The following is a 26,525-nucleotide window of genomic DNA, read 5'->3' on the forward strand; positions in this document are numbered from 1 at the left end:
AAGTTGTTCTTATTCTTATCTTGCATATCAATGAATGACTATTATATACATACATATACCCATATATAATAACAACTAGCATTATTTCTTAACAATACATATCTAAATGCACTTTGGACAGTGTAGGAACACTGTACAGGAAAACACGTTTCTAAACTGTGCATGTGACAATAAACGCTTTGAATCTTTTAATATAAGTGTATACACACACATATATAAATTCAGCAATATTTTTCTTTGAGACTATTTCAAAAGAGGTAAACAGGAAAGATAAAGAAATGTGTCAGAAACCGACTGGATTTACACACACACACACATACATATATATTTGTATGTGTGTATGAACATATATATAAACACATACACACGTAAATAAATATAAATTCAACTGGTAACTCCTTTATCTTGCTGGTTTCCTTTTTGGCCCTTTCCAGCTGTTCTTTAAGAAAAATGTGAAACAAAGGTATCTTCTATTTTAAATGTCCTTTTTCCAAATAAAAAAATGAATAGATAGTGAAACACATCCTGCGTTCATTTTAAGCATGAGATGAGTGGTGGGCATATCAAAAACATCACAAATGTGGGAGCTAAAACCAGACAAAGTGGAAGATAATGATACCAAAATGTGTAATAACACCGGCCTTTACAACAGATGATATTAGTACACAAATAACTATCTAAACTGAGACATCTCGGCATGATTAAATTTGGATTACTTCTTTCACATGAAACAAAGACCGCTCTCATTCACCTGTGCACTTGTAATAGAACTTTGATAGAGCGGCATGACATCTGAAATACTGGATAAACATATGAGATAGATATTTTGAATCACCATAAATAAATAGATTTCAAGGCACATGTTTCTGAATGATTTATTAAAAGCAAGGTGGATTTAAAAAATAATACAGAATACACTAAAAACAAACATCTAACATGGATATAGCCATTAATATCAAATAGTAGACAAAAAATTTGTACATCATCTCTAGACATCATTGCAGAATATTTTTTCTTGACTTGGATTTCTCAAATGTATGAGCTCTTGAAAAAAAGTGTCTAAAATGACCAGTTACTGATGATTTTTTTTTTTCAAAACCTATCTATTGAGGAGCACAGATGAAATGGTCTTCTTCCATCACATTTTGTGATCTGAAGTCAGAAAAGGTGGAGGAAAATGGAGGGAGGTGGAGATTGTGAACTGGAAAGGAGAAGGACGAAGGTTAGCTGTGACAAAACAGAATACGTGTGTGAATGAGAGGGACCCAAGTGGAACACTGAGGTTACAAGCAGTGGAGGTGGAGAAGGTGGAGGATTTTAAGTTTCCTGAGAAATTCATGGAAATGACAAGAATAACTGGAAAAGAGACAGGTACAAATATCTTCCAATGATTTTTTTTTTTTTTTTGCATTATCCTGCAAACGAATAGAAATACAAAACCATCATTTTTTCAAACTTCAAACACAACACAAATTAATAGTTTGTTATTCCACTGTACAAATTCAATGGATATAAATAGGAAAATATGATTTGTTATTAAAAAGATACATCAGTTCTTTCATTTCTAATATTAACATTTAAGTATTGTGTTGTTAAATGAATATTAACATTATAAACTTAGTAAAAAAATTAACAATGTAGTGTATAAGAGTATGACGGTATAAAATAGATTTTTTTTTTAGATATTTTCAAGGCCATGGTATCAAGGCTCCTGGTTTGGATGGAGCAGCACAGCAGTATCCTCCATCCAAACAAGGAGTCTCGCACACCTTCAGAGCCAAGGCTGTTTATAAAATGTGTTTTTCAAACCTGACAAAGCGTATCAAAGAGTATCAGCATAAAATCAGCCTTTAAAAACCCAAGGAAAACTAATTTTGCTGTTGATATGTATGCCATGTATATGCAGCCTCGCTGCGCAGCCGTGAGAGGAAGGTGCATGTCAACGCTCTCAGCATTTTATCCGAAACGGGAGCGATGAGAGCTTCTCAAGGTGGGCGTCCGCCTCCACTAGGGGGCGCTATAAACACCTGCATCACATTCTGGGGGACAATGCACTCTTCTGTCTTTGGGCCATGGGGACACTTTTCATATATATAAAGTAAGGCCACATAGTGTAAAAAACACGGGGGCATTTAGAATAAATACAAATCCCATTGGCTTCTGACAAATTGTTTCATCGAGGTTATTAACGATAGATTTGTCCATAAAGGACGTAGCAATGGGGATGGACAGGCTGACGGATGAAGTTGGACAGGGATCTCTATGGAGTTGGATGTTTTGCAGACGACAGTGTAATCTGTGGCAAGAGGAGGGATGGTGAAGATCGAAGTAAAAGGATGCTGGGTTTGGAACTGCCAGGCAGCAGGTCTGGAGGAAGACCAGAGAGGGGGGGAAAGAGGACATGAAGGTAGTTGGTGTGAAAGGATTTAGAGAGGCTTAGATGGTGGGAGATGATAGACTGCGGTGAACCCTGAAGGGAACAACCAAAAGAACAAGAGGAAAACAGCCATAAAAATGAAATGACTAGTTTCAGTCAAAGTTCACATGGATGCCAGTGGGATCGAGATGTGGTTTGTCCTCAGAGACGCTCAGTGAAGCAGCTGAGGTAGCCTCATTTCACAGTTTATTAACCTGAGTTCTCATCGAATACACACACAAAAAAAAAAATCTCCCCCCTGTAGCCAAAAAGGAGAATTGATATTCCCTCAGTGTTAAGAGCGAATCTTAATTTCATCTCTATGACTGTTAGAAGGCTCCCTGGAGATGCTGCCGACCATCAAGAAAAAAAAAAAAAAAAAAAGCTAAGACCTAAAAAATAAAAATATTTCCGTTTTTGTGTCAAAATTGCATTTTCTTGTCATAATCTTCAAATCCAAAAAATGTTTATAGCCTGATTTTTCCGGTCACGATGTCCTGATACAGAGACGGATCCAGGAGAGAGTAATCCTTGTTGCAAGAATCCAGGAAATACAGAGGATCCCCGATGAGCTCTGGGTCGATACCCTCCTGGACCAGCTTCACCTTCTGCTGCTTGAAGGTCTCCGTCACATCCAGAGCGCTCTGGAGACAAGAGGAGACCTTGACAGTTGCTTCCGCGAATACGGACCCGGAAGGGGACGGGAAACCTGCGGGACGTACCCGTACTCTGAGGAACCAGGGCCAGGCGTACGCAGGGAGGGCTCTCAGCAGATGGCTATGGAGCTTTGGACCAATCAGTTTGTGATCGGGCTTTAAGACGATGGCGGCCATGCCAACCCGGCCCTCATATCCTGCGAAGGAAAGTTCATGAACGAGAAGCAACGTAGTAAAAAGACAAGTCTGAATGGAAGACCACCAGTTTTGGAGAGACACTTTTGTTGCACGTTAAGTTGAGGGTGACCTCCCCCTTTAAGATAAAAAAAAAAAAAAATTAAAAAATTAAACATTCTGTCATTATCGATAGCACTTGTCCTGCGTTCAGGGTTTGCGAGAGGGCTGGAGCCTATCCTTGCTGTGATTGGGCGAGAGGCGGTTGGGTGGTTAGACGTTCCACGAAAAGTAAATTTCCGCCAAGTAAAGACGTGATAACTTTGATGGTATTTTCAGATATATTAACCCTCAGCAAACCTCACTCAACCCTTTATGAACCTCATAACAGTAGTTATGGCGATGAATACTGATGAGGCACCGCAGAGCGAATGAGAGCTTTACAACTCTTTTGGCGGTTTGTCGGGTGGTACAGTATCATCAAACTCTTGCGGATCTTCTGCTGAAGGCGCAGGCGTATGCTGGTGGTTTTTCTTCAGAAACATTGTTATAGGCAGTTGCTACCTCTGCTTTTTTTCTGGTTGAAAATGCTTAAAAACTGCCACGGGCCCGTTTTTCAAATACCGTGAAAAAAAAAAACCCAAAAGAACGTTTAATCGCGAGAACCAAATTCCCCCCCAAAAAACGCGAAAACCGAACCGCTAAGTAGCGAGGGTCCACTGTACGATAATTCGCCCTCTCAAGCGGCCAGATTTAAACGAAAATTAACATCGGTGCCATTCCACTGTTTTTACTGCTTCCGCCGCCCCGCCTGCACTTCAGCTCATTTGAAATCATTTATGGATCCCGCAGAGCACAAGTTACACTTCAAAGAACCTGCAAGCAAGGTGGTGAAGACGTTGCACTGCAGAGCCACTGCAGTTTCGCACCAGACCTGGTATGGAGACTCCATAAACGTTGGCCTCCTGGATGAACTCCAGCCGACAGAGAACCTCAGAGACCTCCATGGTGGACACGTTCTCTCCTTTCCACCTGCGGGAAACAGCGTCATACCTTGGGTGATTCTATGACACGACCCCCCCCACGCGTTAAAAAAAAAAAAACAGGCGATTGACTTTTCTCGTTGGGAGTTGGGTTTTGGGTGGAACGCAGCGGAGGAGGGGCAGGACGAATACCTCGGAGACCGGCTGCCACCTCCAACTCGCACAAGCACAAGCACGACATTGTCTCCTGGTGAACCCACGCGGAGCAGCGGATTCTCTCTTCATGCTGTGGGTTTCAGCTTCATGCCGACACTGGGCGAATGAAGCATTCCTTCAGGGCAAGGCCCAAATCAAACCTTCGGGTCAAGATTTGCCCTCTAAACTTTTACGGAGACAAAAAGCCTCACCGTATTTCCCCGCGTTAATCGGCTAATTTCGAACCATCCGTTTCACAGTTTCCTCTTCTGATCTCCATCAGATTTGCAAACAACACGGAACCATACATACAAACATACACAAAAACTAAATTCTGATATCTTTTAAGCTGGTAATTTCTTTATCTTTTATGAGTTCCTGTGTAGCCCTCAAACTGTTCTTTAAGAAAAGTGTAAAACAAAAACATCTTCTAGTTTGAATTTCCTTTTCCCAAATAAAAAAAAAAAAGACAATACATACTCAAACACATCCTGCATTAATTTTAAGCATGAGATAAGTGGTGGCCCTATCAAAAACATCACAATTCTGGGAGTTAAAAACAGAAAAAGTGGAAAATAATATGATTTTTTTATGACTTTACAACAGATTATATTAGTACACAGATAACTATCTGAATTCAGAAATCTGGATCTTTATGATTTCCTGTTTAGCCGTTTCCAACTGTTCTTTAAGAAAAACGTGAAATAAAAATATTTTCTATTTTGAACCCCCCCCCCCCCCCCCAAAAAAAAGACATAAACTGCACGGCACGGCACCTGAAGGTGTCGCCGACGCGGTCACGGAAGAAAAGGAAGTCCCGGTGGTCTCGGAGCAGCAGGTCTCCGGTGTTGAAGTAGACGTCGCAGGGCTGGAACACGTCCCTGAGCAGCTTCTTCTCCGACTGGACTTTGTTTCCGGCGTAGCCCAGGAACTGGTTCACGGCCGTCAGAGGGGCGACCAGGATACCTGCTTCTCCTGCACGTAGGGGAACGCAGGTCAGCTTCACTCAGAAGGGCTTTTTGGATTTTAAACCCCCTCGGTGGGGTAACTTTACCTCTCTTTGCTGGAATGCACCGTCCAGAGGCCGTCCGGACAGGCTCGTAAGTCTGAGGGTCGTACTTCAGGAGCTCAAATGGCATTGAGAGCTGCGAGAGAACAAATGATTTGATGAGACAAAACTGACCAAATGAAGCCAATAAGCGTACACTGAATAAACAAAGAGGAGCGCTGTTCGTCAGGAGGACGCAAAAAATGGTCGTTTAACTTGTTACGTCCTTAATGGAGGACTATAAAAAAATCCTAAATCAAATTTTGTGTCTCGTCAACTCAGTGTAAGTCTATCGACACTTTGTCATTGGCTTAAAATGAGCATATTGACACAGTGCAAATTAAAACAGCTGGGTAGAAAGTAAAATATTTGGTCTGAAATGCAGTGGATTAGGCAGTATCGAATGGAGGTTCTCAAGTGAAGTACAAGTAGGCTACTTCAGTGGTGAACTTTGTTGCTACCAGTGACGGGCCGTGCACTGCACACCTTGGCCTTCAGTAGTGCTCCATTTATCAACCCCCCCCTTAATAACTGTTTTATGGCTATAAAAAACATCTCATTATGCCATGAGTGGACTGAAAGTGACGGACAAATCTTTTTCCTAGCTTTAACAGGCCTGCTAGCTTCGGAATTGCTCGACCTTTCTTAGCTATGTCCAGCTTTTCTTGAAAAGTCTGTCTTGACAATAAATTTGCAACCACATCATTTCTTCTCTTCCTTCGGCCATTAAGGGTTGACAAATGATATCAACTATTATATCAACACAACTATGTCTGTGTTCGTGCAGCTTGCCACAGATGTAGCCTGCTAGCTCTGGCTAGTACACTCTCTGACTCTCCAATCAAAGGGTGTGCGACACGCTGACGTTACCATAGCCTTCTAGAAGGCCTTGGTGTCACAACTCAAAATCTGATAGGTTGGAGCATAGCCTGTGAATCTGATTCTGCAGGCCTTCAGGCAGATTTCTTTGACTTTGAGCCGGCCTGGCAACAAATAACGGCTGAAATGCGATTGGTTACATGTTTTAATATGAAAATGCATGTCAGGAAGCAGCACAGCCAGGGAAAAAGCTATGAAAGGAAGTGGACAGAGCATTTGGAAATATTTAATGAGTATCCATTGACAAAACATAATTATAATCCGTGTGTGATTCGGATATTTTTTAGGCCAGCAGAGAAGGCCTTGCAGTTCCAGACGGCCCACCGCTGGTTGCTACTCATTGCACTGCAACAAGAAACTGACTTCCAACAGGGAGGGCGCTTGTCCTGTGGACTGAATAATACAGGCTGTTGGCGCCACCTTCTGGTCAGAGCATACATAGCATCAAAATTGACCAAAAAAATGTCTGTCAGGAACTTTCAAAATGAAAAATGAACAAATCCGTAAAAACATTTTCATAGTCGAAATGAGAAGTGAAATGCCGACTCGAATGCAACCTGTGAGCGAAACTGACGTGAATCGCCGGATAAAAAATCCTCAGTGGCCTCTCTGGCCCTTTTTGTATCCTCTCTCTGTTCCCACGAGAACGCAGCCAAGGCTCCCCAGAATGAATTCATTTGCATTTCTGCCGGTTTCCCTAATTTGTTTGGTCATACTGTTGGAAATGTTTTGCACACATAACTAACTGAAGCTGCCCTTTTTCCCCCAAAATGAAAGGGAGAATACACCGTTCGGTTACAGATTTACTTTTTTATGCACGCATGTTTGATGCCGAATGCATTTGCATGGGAAACTAACAGTACTGCGCTGTTTTGTTATTTTCCCCCCAGAGCGGACAACTGAAGCTGGCCAGCCAACAACAGACATTCACACAGAAACAATAAGGACACAAAGCCACGAAAGAAGGAACGAAGCTGTGAAAGGGAGAACGGGAACGGTGGTCCTGGAAACAGAGATGAATGAAGAAGTGATACAAATCCCATCTCTGAAGCCAAATTCGCAGATTCCGGATACCGTAGTAAAATGTCACTGCAAGTCATTGTCATTCTCCTGCTCAATGCCTTCAGCAGGGGAAGACTTTCACAAGTAGAAGTGGAACTTATCGATTAAGAAGAAAGAGTGGAGATGACACCCCTGCTCCTTTTCCATCTCCCAAAAATACGAGAAGCCCAAAACTGAGAATGAAGCCTTTCTCTTTCAGACATTATCATCATGTTTCTTCATTAAGCATCACATCGGTTAGCGCCTCTGCCTAACAGCAAGAAGGTCCCTGGTTTAATTCCGACAGGAGGCCTTTCCGTGTGGAGTTAGCATGTCTCTCAGTCCAAAAACACGCTGTGGCCCAGACTTGCGAATGAGAGCTGGTCTTATGGCTCCATTTGTGGCTTGCGATACTCAACATCACCACTAGATGTCACTACATCCTGTACATTGGTCATTTAAGGTTGCAACTCGAGCTGTGCTTTCTTTCCCTTTGATAATAACTTAGCGTTGGGGGGGGGGGGTTAAACAAAGTGCCTGTCTCTCTCTCCAGAGTCTGTTATTCAGTTAAGCGTGGTTGCATCTTCTAAACAATAGCCTTCCACTGTGGAAAAGAGAAGCAGCTGCCTTGCATGAGGAAGGACATCCTTCTAGCGGAAAGAATCATCAGCACGGCAGAGAATCGATTGCACGCTCCGCAAACCTGCTGACAAGCTGTTTGGAAAGGGCATCTTGAAAGGAGCTTGTTTTCCCGAAGAAAACGGGAATAACATTCGGTAACCAAAAGCAGAAAAGTTGAAAAAAGGGCATCCCACTCACCCTGTTGAAGTAGCTGGCCCTCCCGATCGGTCCCACCTCATCTGTGTAGTTGAGGAAGCCGATGCTGGCTTCGGTCAAGCCGTATCCCTCCCTGATCTTGATCCTTTTGAAGCGTTTGACAAAGTTCTGCCACACGTCCGCCTTGAGGCCGCTTCCTGCCGCGAGCCACACCTTGTGCGCTCGCTCCTCGGGAACCTGGGTACGGGAAGGGAGGACGGCCATGACACACCGGTGATCACCATGATTAGATTCTGGTGTTGTGTTAAAGATGGGACTCATAAGAAGTTTAGTTCCACAGTCGCAGACTTCAAATTGGAAGTCGGAAGTAAATCTCCAGACTCTTATCGAGACCTCCTCGTCTTTAGCAACTAGACTTGAGTTTCTTCACTCGAAGAAGTTTCACCCCACATCTGAGAAGTTTCTTCAGTTCTGAAGTTCGGTTCTTCACAACTGAGGAAGCCTCTCGGATGAAGGGTGAAACGTCTTCAGAACGAATCACCACGACCCGGATGACTGAGAACCTCCACAGACTTAAGAGTCATCTTGGTCGTTCCAAGTAACAACAAGTAACAAGGCTTGTAACAATATCAAACATGTTTGATATTATTGCAAGTCTTTCAGTCTTTATGGTGATGTCACACAATCAATAAGCGATCGCTGAGCGGCAAGAAAACCTGGATAAGGAAGCCCTGTAGGTGGAGCTGTGGGCAGAACAGCCCAGCTTGGACGATGCCAACTCTTCAACATTTCACAGCAAAGTGGAGAATGACTTGAAGAGCAGAAGCTCTGCAAATACCTGCTGAAAATATTGCATTTGCTAATTGCTGAAAGATTCTAGTTGTAGATTTCCAAAACTCTTCAAAGTTTTTAGACGTGAGATCAACAGTCTTTGTAAAATCTCGGTCTCAGACTTAAAATTGTAAAACAGGTTTTTAGATGTGAGATGATACTTTTGCACGAGGCTATTTTCCGCATTTTTTCAAAGTCTTTCGACGTATGGGTGACATTAGAAACGCAGTGCTCCTTCTTACGGCGGGTTGGTTGACCAGGTAGCGGCAGAGCTCTCCGATGTACTGCACCACCGTCACGTCGTGTTTCACGCAGTCCTTCCAGAAGTGACTGGCGGAGAACTTCTTTTTCAGCACACACGTGGCACCTTTGGTCCAGAGGAGGCAAACAGTGAGGAGGGTAAGACTTATGTGCCACCGGGGTTTCCATATATACACAGAAACAATGGAAAATATTTCTTGTGTGAGAAAAGCGTCCTTTAAGGCTTTCCTCCCCGCTTTCCTTATCGGTCTAAAAAAAGGATATCCGAGGTCGCGTTGGGTTTCCTCCACATCCGCCTCGGCTCCCTTGCATGCAATCTTCCCGAAATTGTGTATGTTTGCCTGGATTATATGTATCTGTAGCAGCCCGAGACGTACAAATAAACTCCTGCTGAGCTCACAAAATCATCCTCTCGGCTCTTTTGATGCAGCCATCGCTGCTGTTTATGCACGGCGGCTCAAGGGTGGAGGCTCCTGCAGGCTACCGTGGTTCCTCCTCAGTGGGGGTTAAAGCGAGGGCACATTTCCCATCGTGGGTAAATCTTTGTTATTATTCTTTTTAGCTGCTAGCTCTAATGTGAGAACCAGTAGTATCAATGCTAACCCTTGTTTTCCCCTCAATAATATTATATAATATCTTATTAATAATATTATCTAGCCCAGTCATAATATGATTTATGTGGTTCTGTTGGAAGATCGGTGGTTTGATTCCCGGCTAAATGCCAAAGTGACCTCGGGCAAGACGCAGACATGTTTGTTCTAGCGTGTGCTTACGAACACAGGCGCCATGTTCCCGTGTTTTAGTCCACATGTGTCATGTGTCTCAGGGTTGCAGCCGAGATAATGATGAGCAGACAAAGTCCGCAGAATCATGTCCTGTTTCAGGCTTTCACACACACAGGTGTGCTTCTTTAAGCAAGAGGTCACAGCAAAGTACTTTGCTCTGTACCTGTCAACTATCAGCGGCGCTGATAGCATTTCACATGTTACGACCTGTCTCCAATTATTTTTCTCTAAAACTCTTATTGTGGCGTCGACCTGTTACAACAGCTGCGGTCACGAAATAACCAACAGAGCGATAAAGATGGCGGCTCCTTTCATCCGGCCTCGATGTTACACAATTTCAAACAGCCTCCATCCGAGTGCATGCAAATTCTTATCGATCTTGCTGCTTCATTGAGAAAATAAAGAGGAACCGGAGGGCAGTTGATGTTGATGCCTGATGAGAATTTAGCATCGTGCCAAGTATTTGACATCGAGGTATTAGATGAGTTCATCGGGGTGTGGATGACCTGCATTCCAGGTGCGCTCAGTGCTTCGTGTGTATTGAATACGCCAATGGTCAGCAGCTAACTTTAGCAGCTAATTTAGGCTAACGGTTAACAGCGTGCCCACGCAGTCATCGGTGAGATGTTACAAAAACAAACATATTCAACAAATTAGCATGAGACGCGTGAGTTTCATTCAGTCTTTGTAACTCTTTGCAACCGAAGGTGTGAAAGCGCTCTGCGAGTGGAGACCATTTATTTAGCTTTATCAATAATTACTGAATTAACTGACACTAATGAAGAAAACACAAAATCAGTGTTGTCTCGTTAGTTTGGTTCACAATGGAAAAAAAAATTCGATTTCAGCCACACAGAAACGAGACAAGCTTTGGAGTGGATTTACTTTGCAACTGAATATGTTTAGAATGAACTCGATACTATTGAACAGGTAAAAATCCTAATAATCAGCTTGAACCGCCTTGTTAGCGATTAATATTCATTCCGACGGTCGTACTCTGTTGTTCGGCGCAGCGCATTGGAAATTCTCCGTCGCTTTTTCGTAAAGAAAGCACGGCGGTCGCTCTTACCGAGGTGGATGCATCCTCCGATCCCGAGCAGGGAGGCGGACATGTGGTAAAGAGGCAGGGTGATGTAGAAGACGTCATCGGACGTGGCGCCGCACATTTGGAAGAAGGCCATGCTCATGATGGCTTTCATATGTCCCACACGGGCGGCTTTGGAGAGCCCTGCAACAGAAAGCAGCGTCCAGGAAAACTCAACTGGCACTGACTGCCCAAGACTTTCCATAGAGAGCCTTTCTGCGGGCTCTTTTGCCATGCCTTTACATGAAATCAGCTCAATTTTTATTGATGAAAATAAATTATTTAACAATCCATACACACACACACACACACACACAACTTTCAGCCCTTAATTTTTGGGCAAACAGACACAATGTGATTTTTTTTTCTCCAGGCAATGTCATTGAATGCGTCCGCTTATTCAAAAAGACCAACATTGTCATTCAATCCAAAACGTAATCCAGAATACCCAGAACAAGATGTTTGAGATTACATGGCAGGCCAAGGGAGAGAGCAAGGAAACCTTTTTTTTTTTTTTTTTTTTTTTAATAAAAATCACATTGTTGCAACGTGGCTGGCTGGTTGTGCGACGAGTTCGTAAGGACATAAATGAAGAGAAGCTAACGCAGTACCTGTGGTGCCTGAGGTAAATATGAAGAGGAAGTTTGACATGATGTCAACTTTGGGAAGGCCGCTGAGGTTCTCCGAAGGCATCCGGTCCACCTTGTCCAGTAAACTCTTGAAACCTGTGGAGGGCGATGCATGATTCGCCAACCACACATCCACGTTGTCCTTCAGGTCAGGAAGCACCTCCTCCACCACATGCTCCAAATCTGAATCAACGCAAAGAGTTAGGTTACTGTCGTGGCAGAAATACGTGTTTATTCTAACGTGTGCTGACGCACGCAGGCGCCATATTCCCGTGTTTTGGTCCACATGTGTGTTCATGTGTCTACGGTTTGCAGCCGAGATAATGATGAGCAGACAAAGTCCGCCCAATCATGTCCGGAATCAGGCTGTCACACATACAGGTGTGCTTATTTGAGCGAGAGGTCGCAGCGAGGTACTTTGCTCTGTACTTGACAACTATCAGCTGTGCTGATAGCATTTCACATGTTACAACTTGTCTCAGAAAAAGAAAAAAAAAATCTGTTATTGCAGTGTGCCGGTCAGAATCTTGTGTTACAACAGCTGCAGTCACGAAATAACCGACGGAGCAATAAAGATGGCCGAGGAAGAGAGTTCTCTCGCGCCGCTCCTTCAACCTGGCCGCGATGATGCGCAACTTAAAACAACCTCCATCTGAGTGCATGCAAGTTCTTACTGATTTTGTTGCTTCATCGAGAAAATAAAGAGGAACCGGAGGGGACTTGATGTTGTTCCCCGATGAGAATTTAGCATCGTGCCAAGTATTTGACATCGAGGTATGAGATGAGCTCATCGGGGTGTGGATGACCTGCAATCCAGGTGCGCTCGGTGCTTCATTGTCTCTTCGTGTATTCCTTGCACTGAATACGCCAATGGCTTGCAGCGAACTTTAGCAGCTAATTCAGGCTAGCAGTTAGCGGTGCACCCATGAAGTCATCAGAGAGACTTTGCAAAAACATATTCAACAAATCAACAAAAGATGCGTGAGTTTTCATTTTTGTCTTCCTTGCATCTGGAAATTGAAGTCAAGTCAGATTTTATTCATATTTATACCTCGGACAGAAACCTAGGATGGATCCCTACTCGATGTGGGCGGCCTTCTGTCTCGCCTGGTTGGGGTAGACAGATTAATTGCTGACAAGTAGACACAAGTTTAAAATACTAGATGTGCACTTTGCAGATTTTACTGCAAGGTTTTGTGGCTACAGTCATGGCCAAATGTTTTGAGAATGACACAACCATAGAAACATCTGGCAAACACCTAAAAACCCCGAGCAGTTTTACAGCAAAAAAATATCAATAAGATTGGGTGGCGCCGTAATTTACGTTCCCGGATCACAGCAAGAAGGTCCCTGGTTCAATTCTGATGGGGGGTAGTGTCCTCCTCGTGTCTGCGTGGATTCCTTTAACAGTCTAAAAACATGCAGGAGGTTCATAGGAGACCCTAAATTGCCCAGACGTGCAGGGAAGAAGGGTTGGATATCTCGATATGGGGTCCTGCGATCCAGGATGGACCCCAATGATTGCTGGGGTTGGGCCCCAGGGCCCAAGTGCAGGATGAGCTGAATAATATTTATGAGCTAGCCATATAGCGAGATTGATTTATTTAAAATCGATCTAATATAGAACATTATTTTTTTCTACTTTCTTATCAATTGCTGTTTTCACACTATCGTTTTATTTATTGCCTTTATTTTCATTGTTTCTTTGTATTGTATTGTAATTGTAATTGTATTTTGTGTATGCATACACATGTCTGTATGGGGTCCTTGAGTGTCATGTAAGACACCTTAAAATAAATGAATTATTATTCATTATTATTATTATTAAAAATTATAACTATTGTAATTATAACTTTGCTGGTTTTACAATGCTTCCCTTATTTATTTATTGTTAGATTTTGTCTCACCTATTCAAGAGTGCTCACCGCGGAGGGGGCGGGGCCTAAAGATGCCTTTACGGTACCCTCGGAAAGATGAGCACCGCCGAAGCCCCCCCACATCATTACATCGGCATTGAAGTGCGCTGCTAGCGGGAGGGGGGGCGCGGTCGCGGATCTCGGCGGTGAAGGTGCGGTACCTGCGCCCACGACCAGCGTCTTTGCTCCGCAGCTCCGCAGACAATGAAGAAGCACCCCGCCTCGGATGTTGGTGTTCAGAAAGGCCACCTCGCAGCCCAGCTTGCAGAGCCCCAGCCACGCACAGATGAAGTCCGGTTCGTTGCACATCAACAGAGCCACAGTGTCTCCCTGTTTCACGGAGGCGTCCCTGAACGCGTTGGCGAAGCGGCTGCTCCTCCGGTCCACGTCCCCGTACGTCAGGCTCCGCTCCTCGAAGATAACGAACGCTTTGTCGGGGTTCCTCCGCGCCTGTTGGAGGAAACAGTCGAGGTACGTGATGACTCCCCGCTCCATACGAGCCCGCAGCGTCTTCCTGTACCTCCGAAGGCTCAAATAGTAGCGCAGGTCCGTCCAGAGGAAAGGACAGACGAGTTTCTGGTAGAAGAGAAGAGCCAGCAGTCCCGCCAGGACGGTGCTTAACGTGAAGGCTAGCATCTCGGCGTCGGAGCGCAGCCGCCAGCCGCTCTCTGTGAGGAGCTGTCCGGCCCCCGGCGGTCCGTCGGCTCATTAGCATACCGCTCAGCGGCAGCCAATCAGCGACGAGCGGACGCGCCTTTTTTTTTTGGTTTTTGTTTTCATCACTACCGGGCGCGTGTCCGAGGGGCTCTCCGGCTCCTGACGGCGAGAATTAAAATTAATTCAGAATAATTGTATATTTATTCAATCTTTATAATCTTTCTCTCTGAAAATTTTTGTTTTTTTGTAATTCATCACCATTTTTTGGTCATTGCTTGTAAAAGCATATATGATTTCTATATGGTTCACGCGCTCCTCGGCTCCTGTCTGCGATTGGACGATGCAAATGTGCACGCGCGCCATCACACGAAATTTCAATTTAACATGAATTCAGAATAATTCTATATTTATTTCATCTTTATAACCTGTCTCTCTGAAAATTTTTGTTTTCTGTAATTTATCACCATTTTTTGGTAATTGCTTGTAAAAGCATATACGATCTTATGTCGTTCACGCGCTCCTCGGCTCCTAACTGCAATTGGATGATGCAAATGTGCACGCGCGCCATCACACAGAATTTCATTTTAAATTAAATTTAGAATTTTTTTATTTTTTTTTAATCTTTATAACCATTCTCTCTGAGAGCTAAATACATTTGTTTTTTGTTTTCTGTCTTCTTCAATTAATCACCTTTTTTTTTTTGGTAATTGCTTGTAAATGCAAATATGATTTCTTATATATTTCACGTGCTCCTCGGCTCCTGACAGCGATTGGACAGTGCAAATCGAAATTTCAATTTAAAATGATTTCAGAATAACACCATGACATACTGTTATTTTCTCCTTTAACCACAAACATGTATTCGCCTTACCATATTTCTTGAAACAGCCTTCCATCTGCATCAACCTTTTGCTTCCTGGACATTTAGGGATCATTTGTATTTCTCAATTCTGCTTGTTGAAAGCTGTGGATGTGGATACACTGCAATTTAATGGCGGGACGCCATCACTTTGCAGGCAACATGATCAGCATGAATTCTGGGAAATGTAATTTATGGGCAATGCACGGGTGTGACTTATTTATTTTAAGACAATCAGACCTTTTAGGACGTTCTTGTGGGCCACATAAAATGACGTGACGGGCCACTTTTGGCCCGCAGACCTTGAGTTTGACAGATGTGGTCAAATCTAAAGCAGGCAGGTGACAACAGAAGCTTCAATTCCACTCGTCCTTTCCGTGAGCTACCCTCAGGTACTTTAAGATAGTGCTCTTCAGTTTACCTACTTTATCATCCTGGGATTTGTCACAGCATATTTTACAGTTGTGCTGAAATGGGATTTAGCCCGGGGGGGGCGGCCGGGTTCTCATCGGATGTTCCATCATCTTCCTAAGATTTTCAGGGATCAAACTCTACACAGAGAAGCACCGCAGAATGCAAAGAGTCCTCTGGCCGACCGGGAGCGGGAGGTGAACCTGGAGAAGAATGCTCATTTCAGCCAGATGTCAAGGCCACAGGACTCCAGCCAAATATGTCCCTGTGGTCGAGAACAGCCGAGCTAACACAAGGCCTCTGTTAAAAGATTCTTGAGAGGGAGAGGAAAAACAACTCTCAACTCGTAGCTAAAGTCGTCTGGAATGTCTAGACGGCCGAGATGTTCCCCACGAGAGAAGGGATGAAGGGGATTTGCCGCTGCATCAATGTCCGGTCTATGAAAGAACATGACCGGTGGGTCCTGTGCTGTTCAAGACACGATAAGGACCGTGTCAGTTGTGGGGAAAAGCAACAAGTGGTTTTGGATCTGAATGAAAACGATCAGCTGGGCCGCTCGAGCGGATGATACAGAGCACGGTTTAAAAAAGTACATTTATATCATAATGCTGAGAAAAACATGGTGCGTTTTAGACGACGTGAGTAAATTAGAAAAAGATATACCGTATTTTTCGCGCTACAAGGTGCACTTAAAATCCTTCAGTGCGCCTTATGTATGAATTCTTGTTGTGCTTACTGATCTCGAGTCAACTTTACGTGGCGCACTGCACTTAAAAAATCTGTCAAAATGTTTTGGTGCGACTTTTCTAAGTGATGAAGCCGCTCCACTTGATTGTCGGGCCGTTGCCGCCTGACACGGGTACGTTGTATTAAAAGCGAGTCCCTGGTTGAATTTGGGTTGCAACACCAGACAATGTTAGATAACTAATAATATAGTGCAGGAATACAATGTCGTTCCAACCTCACACTAGCTTCAGTTGTCCAGTGTTGCTGGCAACAATAAATCAATCAGAACAATAAGTAGTACGATTACATCCACCACTTTTTGTTATACCTGTACGCACTGTGCTGCAGTAGAACAGTATGACTGGACATTTGTGTGTATGAGGACCCCCAAAAATGACTTGCTTACAAAGCGGGATTCAAACTAAAGGCTATCAGTCATGCACATAGGAGCAGAGCAGCCGCAAAAGAATTCAACATTAATGAATCAATTGTATGGAAGTGGAGGAAGCAAACAGAAGAACTGAGCCAAGTAAAGAAGCCAAACAGAGTTTCCAAGGGAACAACGCAAGACGGCCACAGTTGGAGAACAAAATTGAACAGGAGGTTATTCAACGAGTGAATAACTTGAATAAAGTTCGACGAAAATGGCTATTTTGTTTCAATTGATGTACCGTATGGTTTATCATGCGCCTTATGTATGAAAATAGACCCGTTTATTCATATTGCGCTTTATGGTTCGCAAAATACGATATTTCTCATTTCACGTGAGTCAGGAATCATCACTACAACATGGCACCATTTTCTGTTTTAATTCCAAAAAAAAAAAAATAGAAGTTTACACAAACAGCATTGTAATGAAAAAACAAAGCTCCGAAACAGAGTCCATTGGTAATAGTGGCTTAAATCATGATCGTGGTGCAGTTTGTGGAGGAAGCGCGCTCTTCTGACGGCGTAAGTGGCGGAAAAATCCAGAACGGAGACGAAAGAGCGAAGTATCTTCAGTGGTCACATAAATATGAAGCGCTCCGGCAGAACACAACGAGACATCATTACAAAAAAATGTCAAGGACAAAGGGTCACCATTCATTTGACTCCAAATGCCACGTTTGTTACCGTTTGAAAATAAAAAAATAAGACACTGGGTGATGTTGAGAACTGAATCAAAACTATATACATTATTTTACAGGATTTCAGACGGGCTCAGCACAGCTTAAGACGGTTTGCAAGGTCGCCATTCGGGTTCAATCGAAACAGGAAAGCCAAAAAGAAAGAGGGGAAAATAAACAGTAAAGAAGGATGTTTGAAACGGTCGTGCATGTGTTTGATAGCGGTGACCGCGTTCTCTCACGAAGCAGAAGTCCAGCTCGTGCTCGTGATGTTTCACCGGTGCTGGCCGGCTCTTCGAATTGCACAGCAATAAAGCTAACCGGGTCGGTTTGGTTGCGTGAGCAGCGCCCCGACACACATCTGACACACACACACACACACACACACACACACACACATTCGATTCGGTTCTTAAGACTTGTGTGTTTTCTCAACTCTGGTCTGGATTATTGGGCGAGTTGCTGAGCATTTTCCCACCTCGGAGAAAATACAGTTGTATAAATATATTTGCAGTACTTTTTGTATTCTCTTATTTTCTACAGAAGCTGCTTCAGCTGTTTCTGTGCTGCGTGAAAAAATTAAATCCTCGTCATGAAAGAGGTTGAGCGGAAGGTTCGAGAGGGGAATCGTCACAAAGATTAAAACCGATGAGAAAAGTATCAGGATGCAGACGTGTTTCAGAATAATAGAAAAACTCCCGCATTTGTACAGTTTAAACGCTTATAAAAATCTATATCAACTCAGTTGATGTGTTACGAAAACACAGGCGACACATCCTTGTAGACATGGGGGGCTTTAGCTGACATCCTCTCATGCATAAATACTTAAAAAAAAAGAAAACTATTGTGCCGATTTGTAATCATAAAAGTTCCCTATTACGGAAAAAAAAAAGTGTTGTAAAGTCTGGACTTCTTGAGACGCCGTCCTGTGGCGGGACGTGCAAACGTCTTGTGATTGCATTCACGCGTTTAATTATTTACACTAAAGGGGCAGAAATATAGATGGATTTAAAATTAAATAAAATGGAGTTTTAATAAATATGGATCACCATGAAACCGCTTTCGCGACTTAATTCATTAATAATGACTTCGACAAGCAGCAACTGCACTTGAACGCCTGGCCTTCTTTCATTGCATTTAAAAGAGAGTGAAAATAGTAACATTCAAATTTTGGATTTGCATCAGAGCTCGCTTCAGTTCTCTCGCGGTTCCGCATTTCACCTTGAAGGCGGTGCACAGAAGCGCCATGAGCGTTGCTGTTGAACCGTGATTACAAACTACAGTGGTCCCTTAAGATACAAATCGCTTTATATGCAAATTTTTTTAAAGATATGAAGTGCGATTCATATCTTATTTCAAATTTAATCAATTAATTGACCAATTAATCAACTAACTGATGAATTAATCGGTTAATTAATCGCCCAATTAATTAAATCAAATTTGATCCTTGAAATAAAATGTCATGATACAAATCCGAAAGCGAGAAAATCAAAATTCGAAATTCGCCCAGTACGCATCTAGCGATCTCCCACAACTCGAATACGCTTCGTGACATCCAGGTACTTCGTACAGTACGCGTGTATAATGTTGCGTTCCTATCTGTTGACTGGCACCATTTTATATCTTTGTGCTTATTTTGTGTATTTCTTTTAATAATCATCACAGGCCCTAAGAAAGCAAGCGGTGAACCCAGACAGAAGATGCTTTCTATGGAAATTAAGCACAAAATAATGTCACCGATATCGCACGTGAATAGAATCGCAATGCATTCGCGATATGTACCATCCTAAAGCAAAAGTAATCCATAAAGTTATGTCTACATCCAAGGGCATTACTATTACGTCGCAAAAAACGACTATACAATGATATGGAAAAATTGGAGAAAGAGATCGTAGGTGATGCCGTTACGTAGACAATCATAAGTGAGAAAGCGCTCTATATATCGTGATTTAAAACGTGAGTCGGAAGAGATGGGAGACAGTTCTTCTGAACCAACTGGGCCTGAATTCAGTAGTGAGGCGCGGGGAGGCGGCTAGTTCGGATACTAGTGCTACCGATTTGGTTTCTGTTATTGTAAATGGAGAAAATTCATTTTGGTACAAAAAAAAAACAACATACAAACCCACTTCAAGAACGAATTAAATTTGTATTTTAAGGGACCACTGTACTTAGCTCAGTATTTAGGTAAACATGAAATTCTTCGAGAAGGGTGGATAACAGTAGCTTTGGTAGATTCATCGCCGAACCGATGTTACTCCGATGTACACCCCGTGATAGATGCGCTCCGTAATCCCACATTAGGATTCTACACCGGGGTCACATCTGGTCCACGTGAGGGACAAATGTTTACATCCGAAAATGCCAGAGGAAGACGTCGAGGACGACGGACGGGAGTGGCTGCGAGGTGCCACCCGTCCTGTCTGTGGACACATAGGTGACGGGTAGAGGGTCTGCTGAGATCCCATGTTGGGAATGGAGATAAAATCAACCTTTAAGCATAACCGTAAAACACTGATGCACCAAATAATAGCAAGAAAACAATAAAAGCATTTACAGACACGCAATTATTTACAATGGAGTTTGGTGGTGGTTGCATTATTTCTTACGTTTACTTATGCGGCATGAACGGCGCTAGAATAGAAACAAGATTTTGAAGGCGCGGCAACGTGGGTGTGTGAAAATGGGAGGTTCGTGGGGTGGATGAAGCTGTTTGGGATCGAAATGAAACGCGGGAGCAAACGGCGTGGAAAAGGAAATGTCTCGTAGGAGTCGCCGTAAAGGTCGATCACTCGTCGGAAGCCGGAGTGACCTCCAACAGCTATTGGAATATCGCAAAACGAGACACGCTCGTGACTGGGATTTAAAATGCGCAGTGCCGTCAAACAGCACAAGTACCTTTGGTTATTCCAGCAACCGCCCGATCACGCCCGGCGCCACGGCCGGCGACACAAACCCCTCGTCTTCCGCACGTTTGCCGATGGAATTCACCGGCTCCCGACATCAGTCGCTAAAACAGAACGTCCCGACCGGCGTCCTCGTTTTCGGTCGTTTCTCCGAAGAAGCTGCCCGACGGCAGCCTATCAGGCGTGGAACCTTCTGCCTCTTCTGATTCGGGCGTTGTGCTTCTTGCTTCCACAGTTGCGTTCAGAAAAGCGAGAAACATACTCCATCCCTTTAGTGGTTGCCCGGTAACGTCCAACCAGCAAACTGCTTCGTTCCTTCTGGGCTTCACTTGAAAGGTCACTGCTGAGAGTCAAAGTGGTACCTCCGTGTTTTTGTGTGCCCGCTCTCTTCCGATATAAAAAGAAATATCAAAATAATATCAAAGTGTAACGGCGATAAAACAGCGATAAGATGCAGCGGCGTATGAATAGCCAGCTCGGAAGCTGTCTGTCACAGGCTCATTCGCCTTCCGGGTCCTTCTTCTCAGAGCCTTGGCTCTCCCGGGCCGGCAGCAGGTCGTAGTGGCAGGGGATGCGGCTGTTCTTCGGCAGGTCGTAGGGATCCTGGCCAGGCGGCGCGTGGCCGTTGGTGCCGCCGGGAGGGTGGACGGCGCTCACAGTCGGCTCTGGGTGGAAGAAAACACAGGGAAAAAATAAATCACCCGCGTGAAGCACCCGACAGGAATCTAAGAGGAATTCGGAGTGGAGGGACAAAGGGGCGGCAAAGGAATGGTTTGTTTTTCGTTTTGACGTTGGAATTACTGAGACAGGACACGTAAATTAAGCAGTGACGAATCTTATATGACAAGTGTTTGATTCTAAATCACAATTAGTCAAATGAATATCTCACATCGACATACTAGTCCTCGCTGTCTTTCCCTCCATCTATAAATCCTTCCTCTAGGACCTCCTGCCTGGTAGTTCCAACCTCAGCACTCTTCTACCCAATTCTTTTCTATCCCTCCTCTGTCCATGTCCAAACCCTCTTAGTCTAACTTCATCTCCAGTACATCCAACATGTGCTGTCCCTCTGATGGACTCATTCCTGATCCTCTGTCCACCTCACTGCCAAAGAGAACCTTAATATCTTCGTCTCTGCTGCCTCCAGCTCTGCCTCCATGTCTTTACACCAGACAACATGGCTGCCCTCAACTCTGCCTTCCATACCTTTCCTTTCATCCTGGCTGATGATCTTTTATCATTACTGACACTTTTCACCACTTCTTCTCCACCCTCTCTATTGCTCTGGAGTCCAGAGTACTTGCAGTACTTGCAATTCAGAGTACTTACAGTACTTGCAGTCCAATGTACTTACAGTACTTATGGGCCAGAGTACTTAGAGTACTTGCGGTCCAGAGTACTCAGAGTACTTGCGGTCCAGAGTACTTAGGGCACTTGCAGTCCAGAGTACTTACAGCACTTGCGGTCCAGAGTACTTACGGCACTTACGGTCCAGAGTACTTACAGCACTTATGGTCCAGAGTACTTACAGCACTTACAGTCAACAGTCCAGAGTCTGGACTCCCTGTAGCCTCACCCTCCCACTTGGGTCTCTCTCATTCACAAGCATACATTCTGTCTTCCTGCAGCTAACCTTCATTCCTCTCCTTCCCAGAGTAGACTTCCACCTCTCTAAGTGTTCCTCCACCAGCTCCAAGCTGTCACTACAGATCACAGTTTCATCTGCAAACATCATAGCCCATGGAGATTCCTGTCTAAGCTCATCTGTCTGCCATCGCAGCAAACAAGAAGGGGCCCAGAGCTGATCCCTGATGCACTCCCACCTCCACCTTGAACTACTCTATTACGCCTACAGCACACCTCACCACTATCTCACAGCAAGCATACATGTCCTGCACCAGTCGAACATACTTCTCTGAGAGATTATTTCATATATATATATCATCTTCTTCTTTCGGCTTTTCCCTTCGGGGGTCGCCACAGTGAATCTCTGTATCCTCCTCTCTCACACTAACTACATTCATATCCTCTCTCACTACGTCCATAAATCTATGATTTTACATATATTTCTATATATATCTATATCTATAGATATATATGTATGGGCAGTAAAAGAGTATCAGTAGAGCAGCCATGTTTTCTGGTTTGGAGACACGTAGAAGATGTGGAGGCTGTGTGTGTCATCAGTGTGTCAGTGGTCAGGGTGAAATGTGGGGCAGGGGAAATTGAATTTGTACAATAATAAGAAATTATTATAACCTTGAGCTCCTCACCAACTTCATAAACATTCTTGTTATCGATAGTGGGGTTGCTGTTGCTGATCTCGGCATAGGGCGAGTCGCGTCTGGCGGGCGACTTCATCTCCACGTAGCCACACTCGCTGCTCTTGGCGGTCAGAAGCGGGGGATCTTTAATTGTGGCGTACGGGTTTTCTGAGCTGTTGAGGGAGCTGGAGCTGGCGTGATAGGGTGCGCCCTTCACCAATTCTGAACGACACAAAACACAGGAACCAATGAGAGCAAGCGTTTAACATGCCAATTTGTTTTAATAATCCGCAACCTACCGTGTAAGGAATTTCCCATGCACCGCCTGTCAATGCCATAGGCCCCTGGTTTGCAGAAAGAAGCAAAGGCCGTGAGCAACGCGGGTCAAATTTTGAGTTTGTATTGAATTTATCAATATCTCACCCAGTTCGGTGAAGCAGTCCCCGTGTTTCCAGTCGGCGGGAAGGGTGCCGGTGTGATCGGGAACCGGATATCTCTTCCTCTGATCCATGTTTTTCAAGTTCACAAACATCTGTCCGTTCTTTCCCTGTTCAAGTGTCACATGAGAGTTATTGAACCGTCAGCTCTGACAACCTTCTGCCCCCCCCGGCCTTTTACCGGCCTCTCCGAAGGTCATACCTTTTCGTACAGAGAGGCGCTAACATGCCGGGGACTGATGCACTGGGTGAGTGTGTGGTAGCTTGGGTTGGAAAAGTAGTTACTGGGATGCGTCTCGCAGGGCGGGGGGTGGGCATCTGTGACAAGAACAAGGTTACACTTTATAAGCTGGATGAGAACTTAGAGAACATGAATTATAAGATAACATTTGCTTTTTCTTTTTCTTTTTTTTTTTGCTCTTCTATTTATTTATGACCCTTGAATAAAAAAAAACCCTTTATGAAATTGATCCAAGCCCAGCTGATATCTGACTGCTCAACAAACACAAGCTGTTTTATTTTTAATTAATATTTGTTTTTGGCGCCACCATGTGGTCACATGTGGTAACTACATGTTTTTTTGACCCTCACAGAGAAAATAAACAAGAGTTCTCACTCTTTTGTGTGAATTTCACACATTCTGTCTGCTCCTGGCATTGAAGTGCAGGACGGGCTTATTCCCCCCTCTTCTTATTGTTCAAGCTCTCATAATCTCATAATTCACAAATCGGACTTGTGATCAGTTCTTCCAAATGTAATAATACATCCCTGACCCAAGTAACAATATCACAACAATAGCACTTTAAACTTGCAAAAGACATATTTTATTGCCTATTTATATATTGTATAGTTACTTTATTGCCTATCTGTATATTTTATATACTATTTTATACAGTTTTATATTTGTATTGCACAGGACTACAGATGGAAATTAGCTATGAGCTATAATCTGGTACAAACATCTCTGCCTCTGTGCTTAATGTATTTGTACACTGTCCTAATAAACTTCAAAACAAACAAACAAACAAAGACATGCGACTCATGCTATACCTGATATGGTGTAATCGGCGGTGACCCTCAGCGCCGGTGTGTAGGTCACCGCAGGCATGGCGGGCTCTTTGACCTTCTGCTTCTTCCTGTAGATTATGAAGAGCAGGAGGAAGAAGAGCACCAGCAGCACCAGTACGATGATCCCCGCGATGGCTCCGATTTGGTAGGTGTCCACGTGCATGGCGGCGCTGGTCAGGCTGTTCAAGCTGCCCACCACCACGCCTGCTGGGGAGCACGGGAAGGGGGAAGGGCAGGGAGGGGTCACTCAATTTGACATCTTTGTCCAAGCACTTTTTTAACATATATGTGGGATGTGGAGGTAAATTCATCCAGTGTTGTCACTGGGTGGGAGTCGGGGTGACCCTGGACCAGTTAGCTGTTTCGATTAGTTTAGATTCAACCATGTTGTCATTACATGTGTACAAGTGCAGGTCAAGCAGTTAAGCATACGACCAGAAGTGCAAAAAAGCAGCAGGTGCAGATTTGAAAAATAAATTAACAGCATATACATATTATATGTCATTAATGTCATTATTATGTCAATAATGTGATTTACAGATAGGGTGCTACAGATTGATATGTGCATTAAATGTAGTCGATTCTAGACAGGACATTTTTTTAGGCTATTGAATACACCTGAATATAAGCCGCACCGGCTGAAAATAAATAAATACATATGTGTACACATATAGGTTGCACTTGTCTATAAGTCGCAGGTGTCCATGTTGTAATATGAGATATTTACGCAGAAATGTTTTTTTGGGGGGATTTTAGTCAAATACATACACATTCACAAACACATACTGGAAAAGCTTTTTTCTGAACAGCGCCTATAACACGGTTGATGAAAATAATAAATAATAAATAATAAATAATAAATAATAAATAATAAATAATAAATAATAAATAATAAATAATAAATAATAAATAATAAATAATAAATCTATCCCCGCTTTGTCCTGCTCCAGCTGAACGCTATCTTGGTCTCCCTCCTTCGCACTAAAACCATTAAAGTCGTCTTCTTTGGTGAACGGCCTCAGAATTTCACGGTAATTTCATTGGTCCGATGTGACGAGGCTAAACATTTTGGCGTCATGAAGCTCGTTGGCCTAAAAAAAAATCATTGTTGACGCTGCATTTTTAAACCCGGAAATAACCCGGAAATTACGGTAAATAGTGCAAAAATAATTATATCCAGTACTAATCTACAGGACTGCCAAGTGGTTATTGATTTGGCCACATATAGATACAACCATTCACCTTCTCATTCACACGTCTGTTTAATTTAGGGTTTCCAATGAAGCTCGTGCATGTTTTTATCCCATGTGAGGAACCCCACGCAGATATGGCGAGAACATGGAGGCACCATGAGGGCGAGAACATGATGGCAAAAGAGCCGTCTCGGCCAATACACTAGGAGAGAGGAGAAGCCAGGACATCGCGGGAAGCGACGATGCGCATCCTCACCCTGGTCACAGCGAGCTCCCTTCCAGCCCGGGCTGCAGTAACACGTTCCGGTGATGTGATCGCAGGTGGAGTTGTTCAGGCAGTCGCACACCTGCCGGCAGCCGTAGCCGTAAGACCCGGGTGGGCACTCTGCAGGGAAGGATGGAGACCGATGTGGAATTCCGACTTGCAAAACACACAGAACGGGAACCCAAAGCGCCGTTTGGCGGTTCGGGAGCCGCGTCCAAATCGCCGCTCGGTTTCACAGGATGTGCATGTCTGAGCAAAAGCGTGCGTTTTTCGGAAAGGTTTCGAAATGTAGCGACCCGACGGCGGGTGGGATGGGGGGGGACCTACTTTGCTCACAGTTCTGTCCCATGAAGCCAGTGCGACAGGTGCACTGACCCGTGATGTGGTCGCAGTCGGCTCCGTTCCTGCACTGACAGGTCTGGGAACAGTCCTTCCCGTAAAATCCTAACGGGCAGCCTGCGGGTGGAGGGGACGCGATTTTTGAAAGAAAACCATAAAAGTGCTGAATTTAAACGCTCAGAAAATGATTTTGAGGGTCAGAGAAAGGTGACGGATTCATGATTTAGCGTGAAAAAAACTCTTTGGTGTTAAAAACTACTGCAAATCACTTATTCTCATTTAAAAAAAAACAAAAACATCCCAGCTCAGTGCAGGTCGGGTCAAAAAGTGACAAAGCAGTTTGGAGAATGACTATGAGCCTCACACATAATCGGGAATGTTAGCTTGAAGATCAGGTGCGCATATTGATTTGTGTGTGTGTGTGTGTGTGTGTGTGTGTGTGTGTGAGGGAGTGTGTAAAACTCACGCTGCGTGCAGTAGAGGCCGGTCCATCCAGGCGTGCACTTGCATTCCCCATCATATGCGCTGCAGTACGCTCCGTTGTGACAGTTGCAGGTGTGGATGCAGTTTGGTCCCCACTGGCCGGGTGGACACGCTGCAGGAAAAGCCAGGTGAAAACATC

General features: G+C 44.0%; 2 protein-coding genes across 3 annotated transcripts in view; both read right to left on the reverse strand.

The window, feature by feature from the left end:
• Window positions 1-864: 864 nt before the first annotated feature.
• Window positions 865-14,311, reverse strand: LOC147220675 (long-chain fatty acid transport protein 6). Its single transcript, XM_086170222.1, has 10 exons — window positions 13,837-14,311; window positions 11,742-11,942; window positions 11,116-11,274; window positions 9,243-9,367; window positions 8,212-8,406; window positions 5,479-5,569; window positions 5,201-5,399; window positions 4,181-4,278; window positions 3,139-3,269; window positions 865-3,060 (listed from the first exon to the last, which is right to left on the reverse strand). Exons 1-10 carry the CDS (start codon window positions 14,309-14,311, stop codon window positions 2,884-2,886), a joined length of 1,851 nt encoding a protein of 616 aa, XP_086026348.1. The 3' UTR covers window positions 865-2,883.
• A 2,807-nt stretch (window positions 14,312-17,118) lies between these two features.
• The window catches only part of megf10 (multiple EGF-like-domains 10), a 57,886-nt gene continuing 48,479 nt past the window's right edge, over window positions 17,119-26,525 (reverse strand). For both annotated transcript variants that reach the window (XM_086170595.1, XM_086170596.1), the window contains exons 17-25: window positions 26,370-26,498; window positions 25,892-26,020; window positions 25,556-25,684; window positions 24,089-24,310; window positions 23,241-23,356; window positions 23,025-23,148; window positions 22,901-22,945; window positions 22,611-22,823; window positions 17,119-21,002 (exon numbers count right to left, since the gene is read on the reverse strand). In XM_086170595.1, coding sequence (XP_086026721.1) covers window positions 20,836-21,002; window positions 22,611-22,823; window positions 22,901-22,945; window positions 23,025-23,148; window positions 23,241-23,356; window positions 24,089-24,310; window positions 25,556-25,684; window positions 25,892-26,020; window positions 26,370-26,498 — 1,274 coding nt within the window. In that variant the 3' untranslated portion in view covers window positions 17,119-20,835. The remainder of the gene's footprint in view (window positions 21,003-22,610; window positions 22,824-22,900; window positions 22,946-23,024; window positions 23,149-23,240; window positions 23,357-24,088; window positions 24,311-25,555; window positions 25,685-25,891; window positions 26,021-26,369; window positions 26,499-26,525) is intronic.

The sequence above is a fragment of the Fistularia commersonii genome, chromosome 23 (assembly GCF_037954325.1).
Source record: "Fistularia commersonii isolate RoL2024-O1a breed Wild chromosome 23, RoL_Fcom_v1.0, whole genome shotgun sequence".
In the NCBI taxonomy this organism is placed as follows: Eukaryota; Metazoa; Chordata; class Actinopteri; order Syngnathiformes; family Fistulariidae; genus Fistularia; species Fistularia commersonii.

Coding starts and splice junctions, on each gene's coding strand:
- LOC147220675 (XM_086170222.1), bottom strand. CDS start 14,311: ATGCTAGCCTTCACGTTAAGCACCGTCCTGGCGGGACTGCTGGCTCTT. Junction 11,943..13,836: donor GACGCTGGTCGTGGGCGCAG/GTACCGCACCTT, acceptor GCGTTGATTCAG/ATTTGGAGCATGTGGTGGAG. Junction 3,270..4,180: donor TTATGGAGTCTCCATACCAG/GTCTGGTGCGAA, acceptor TTTCCTTCGCAG/GATATGAGGGCCGGGTTGGC.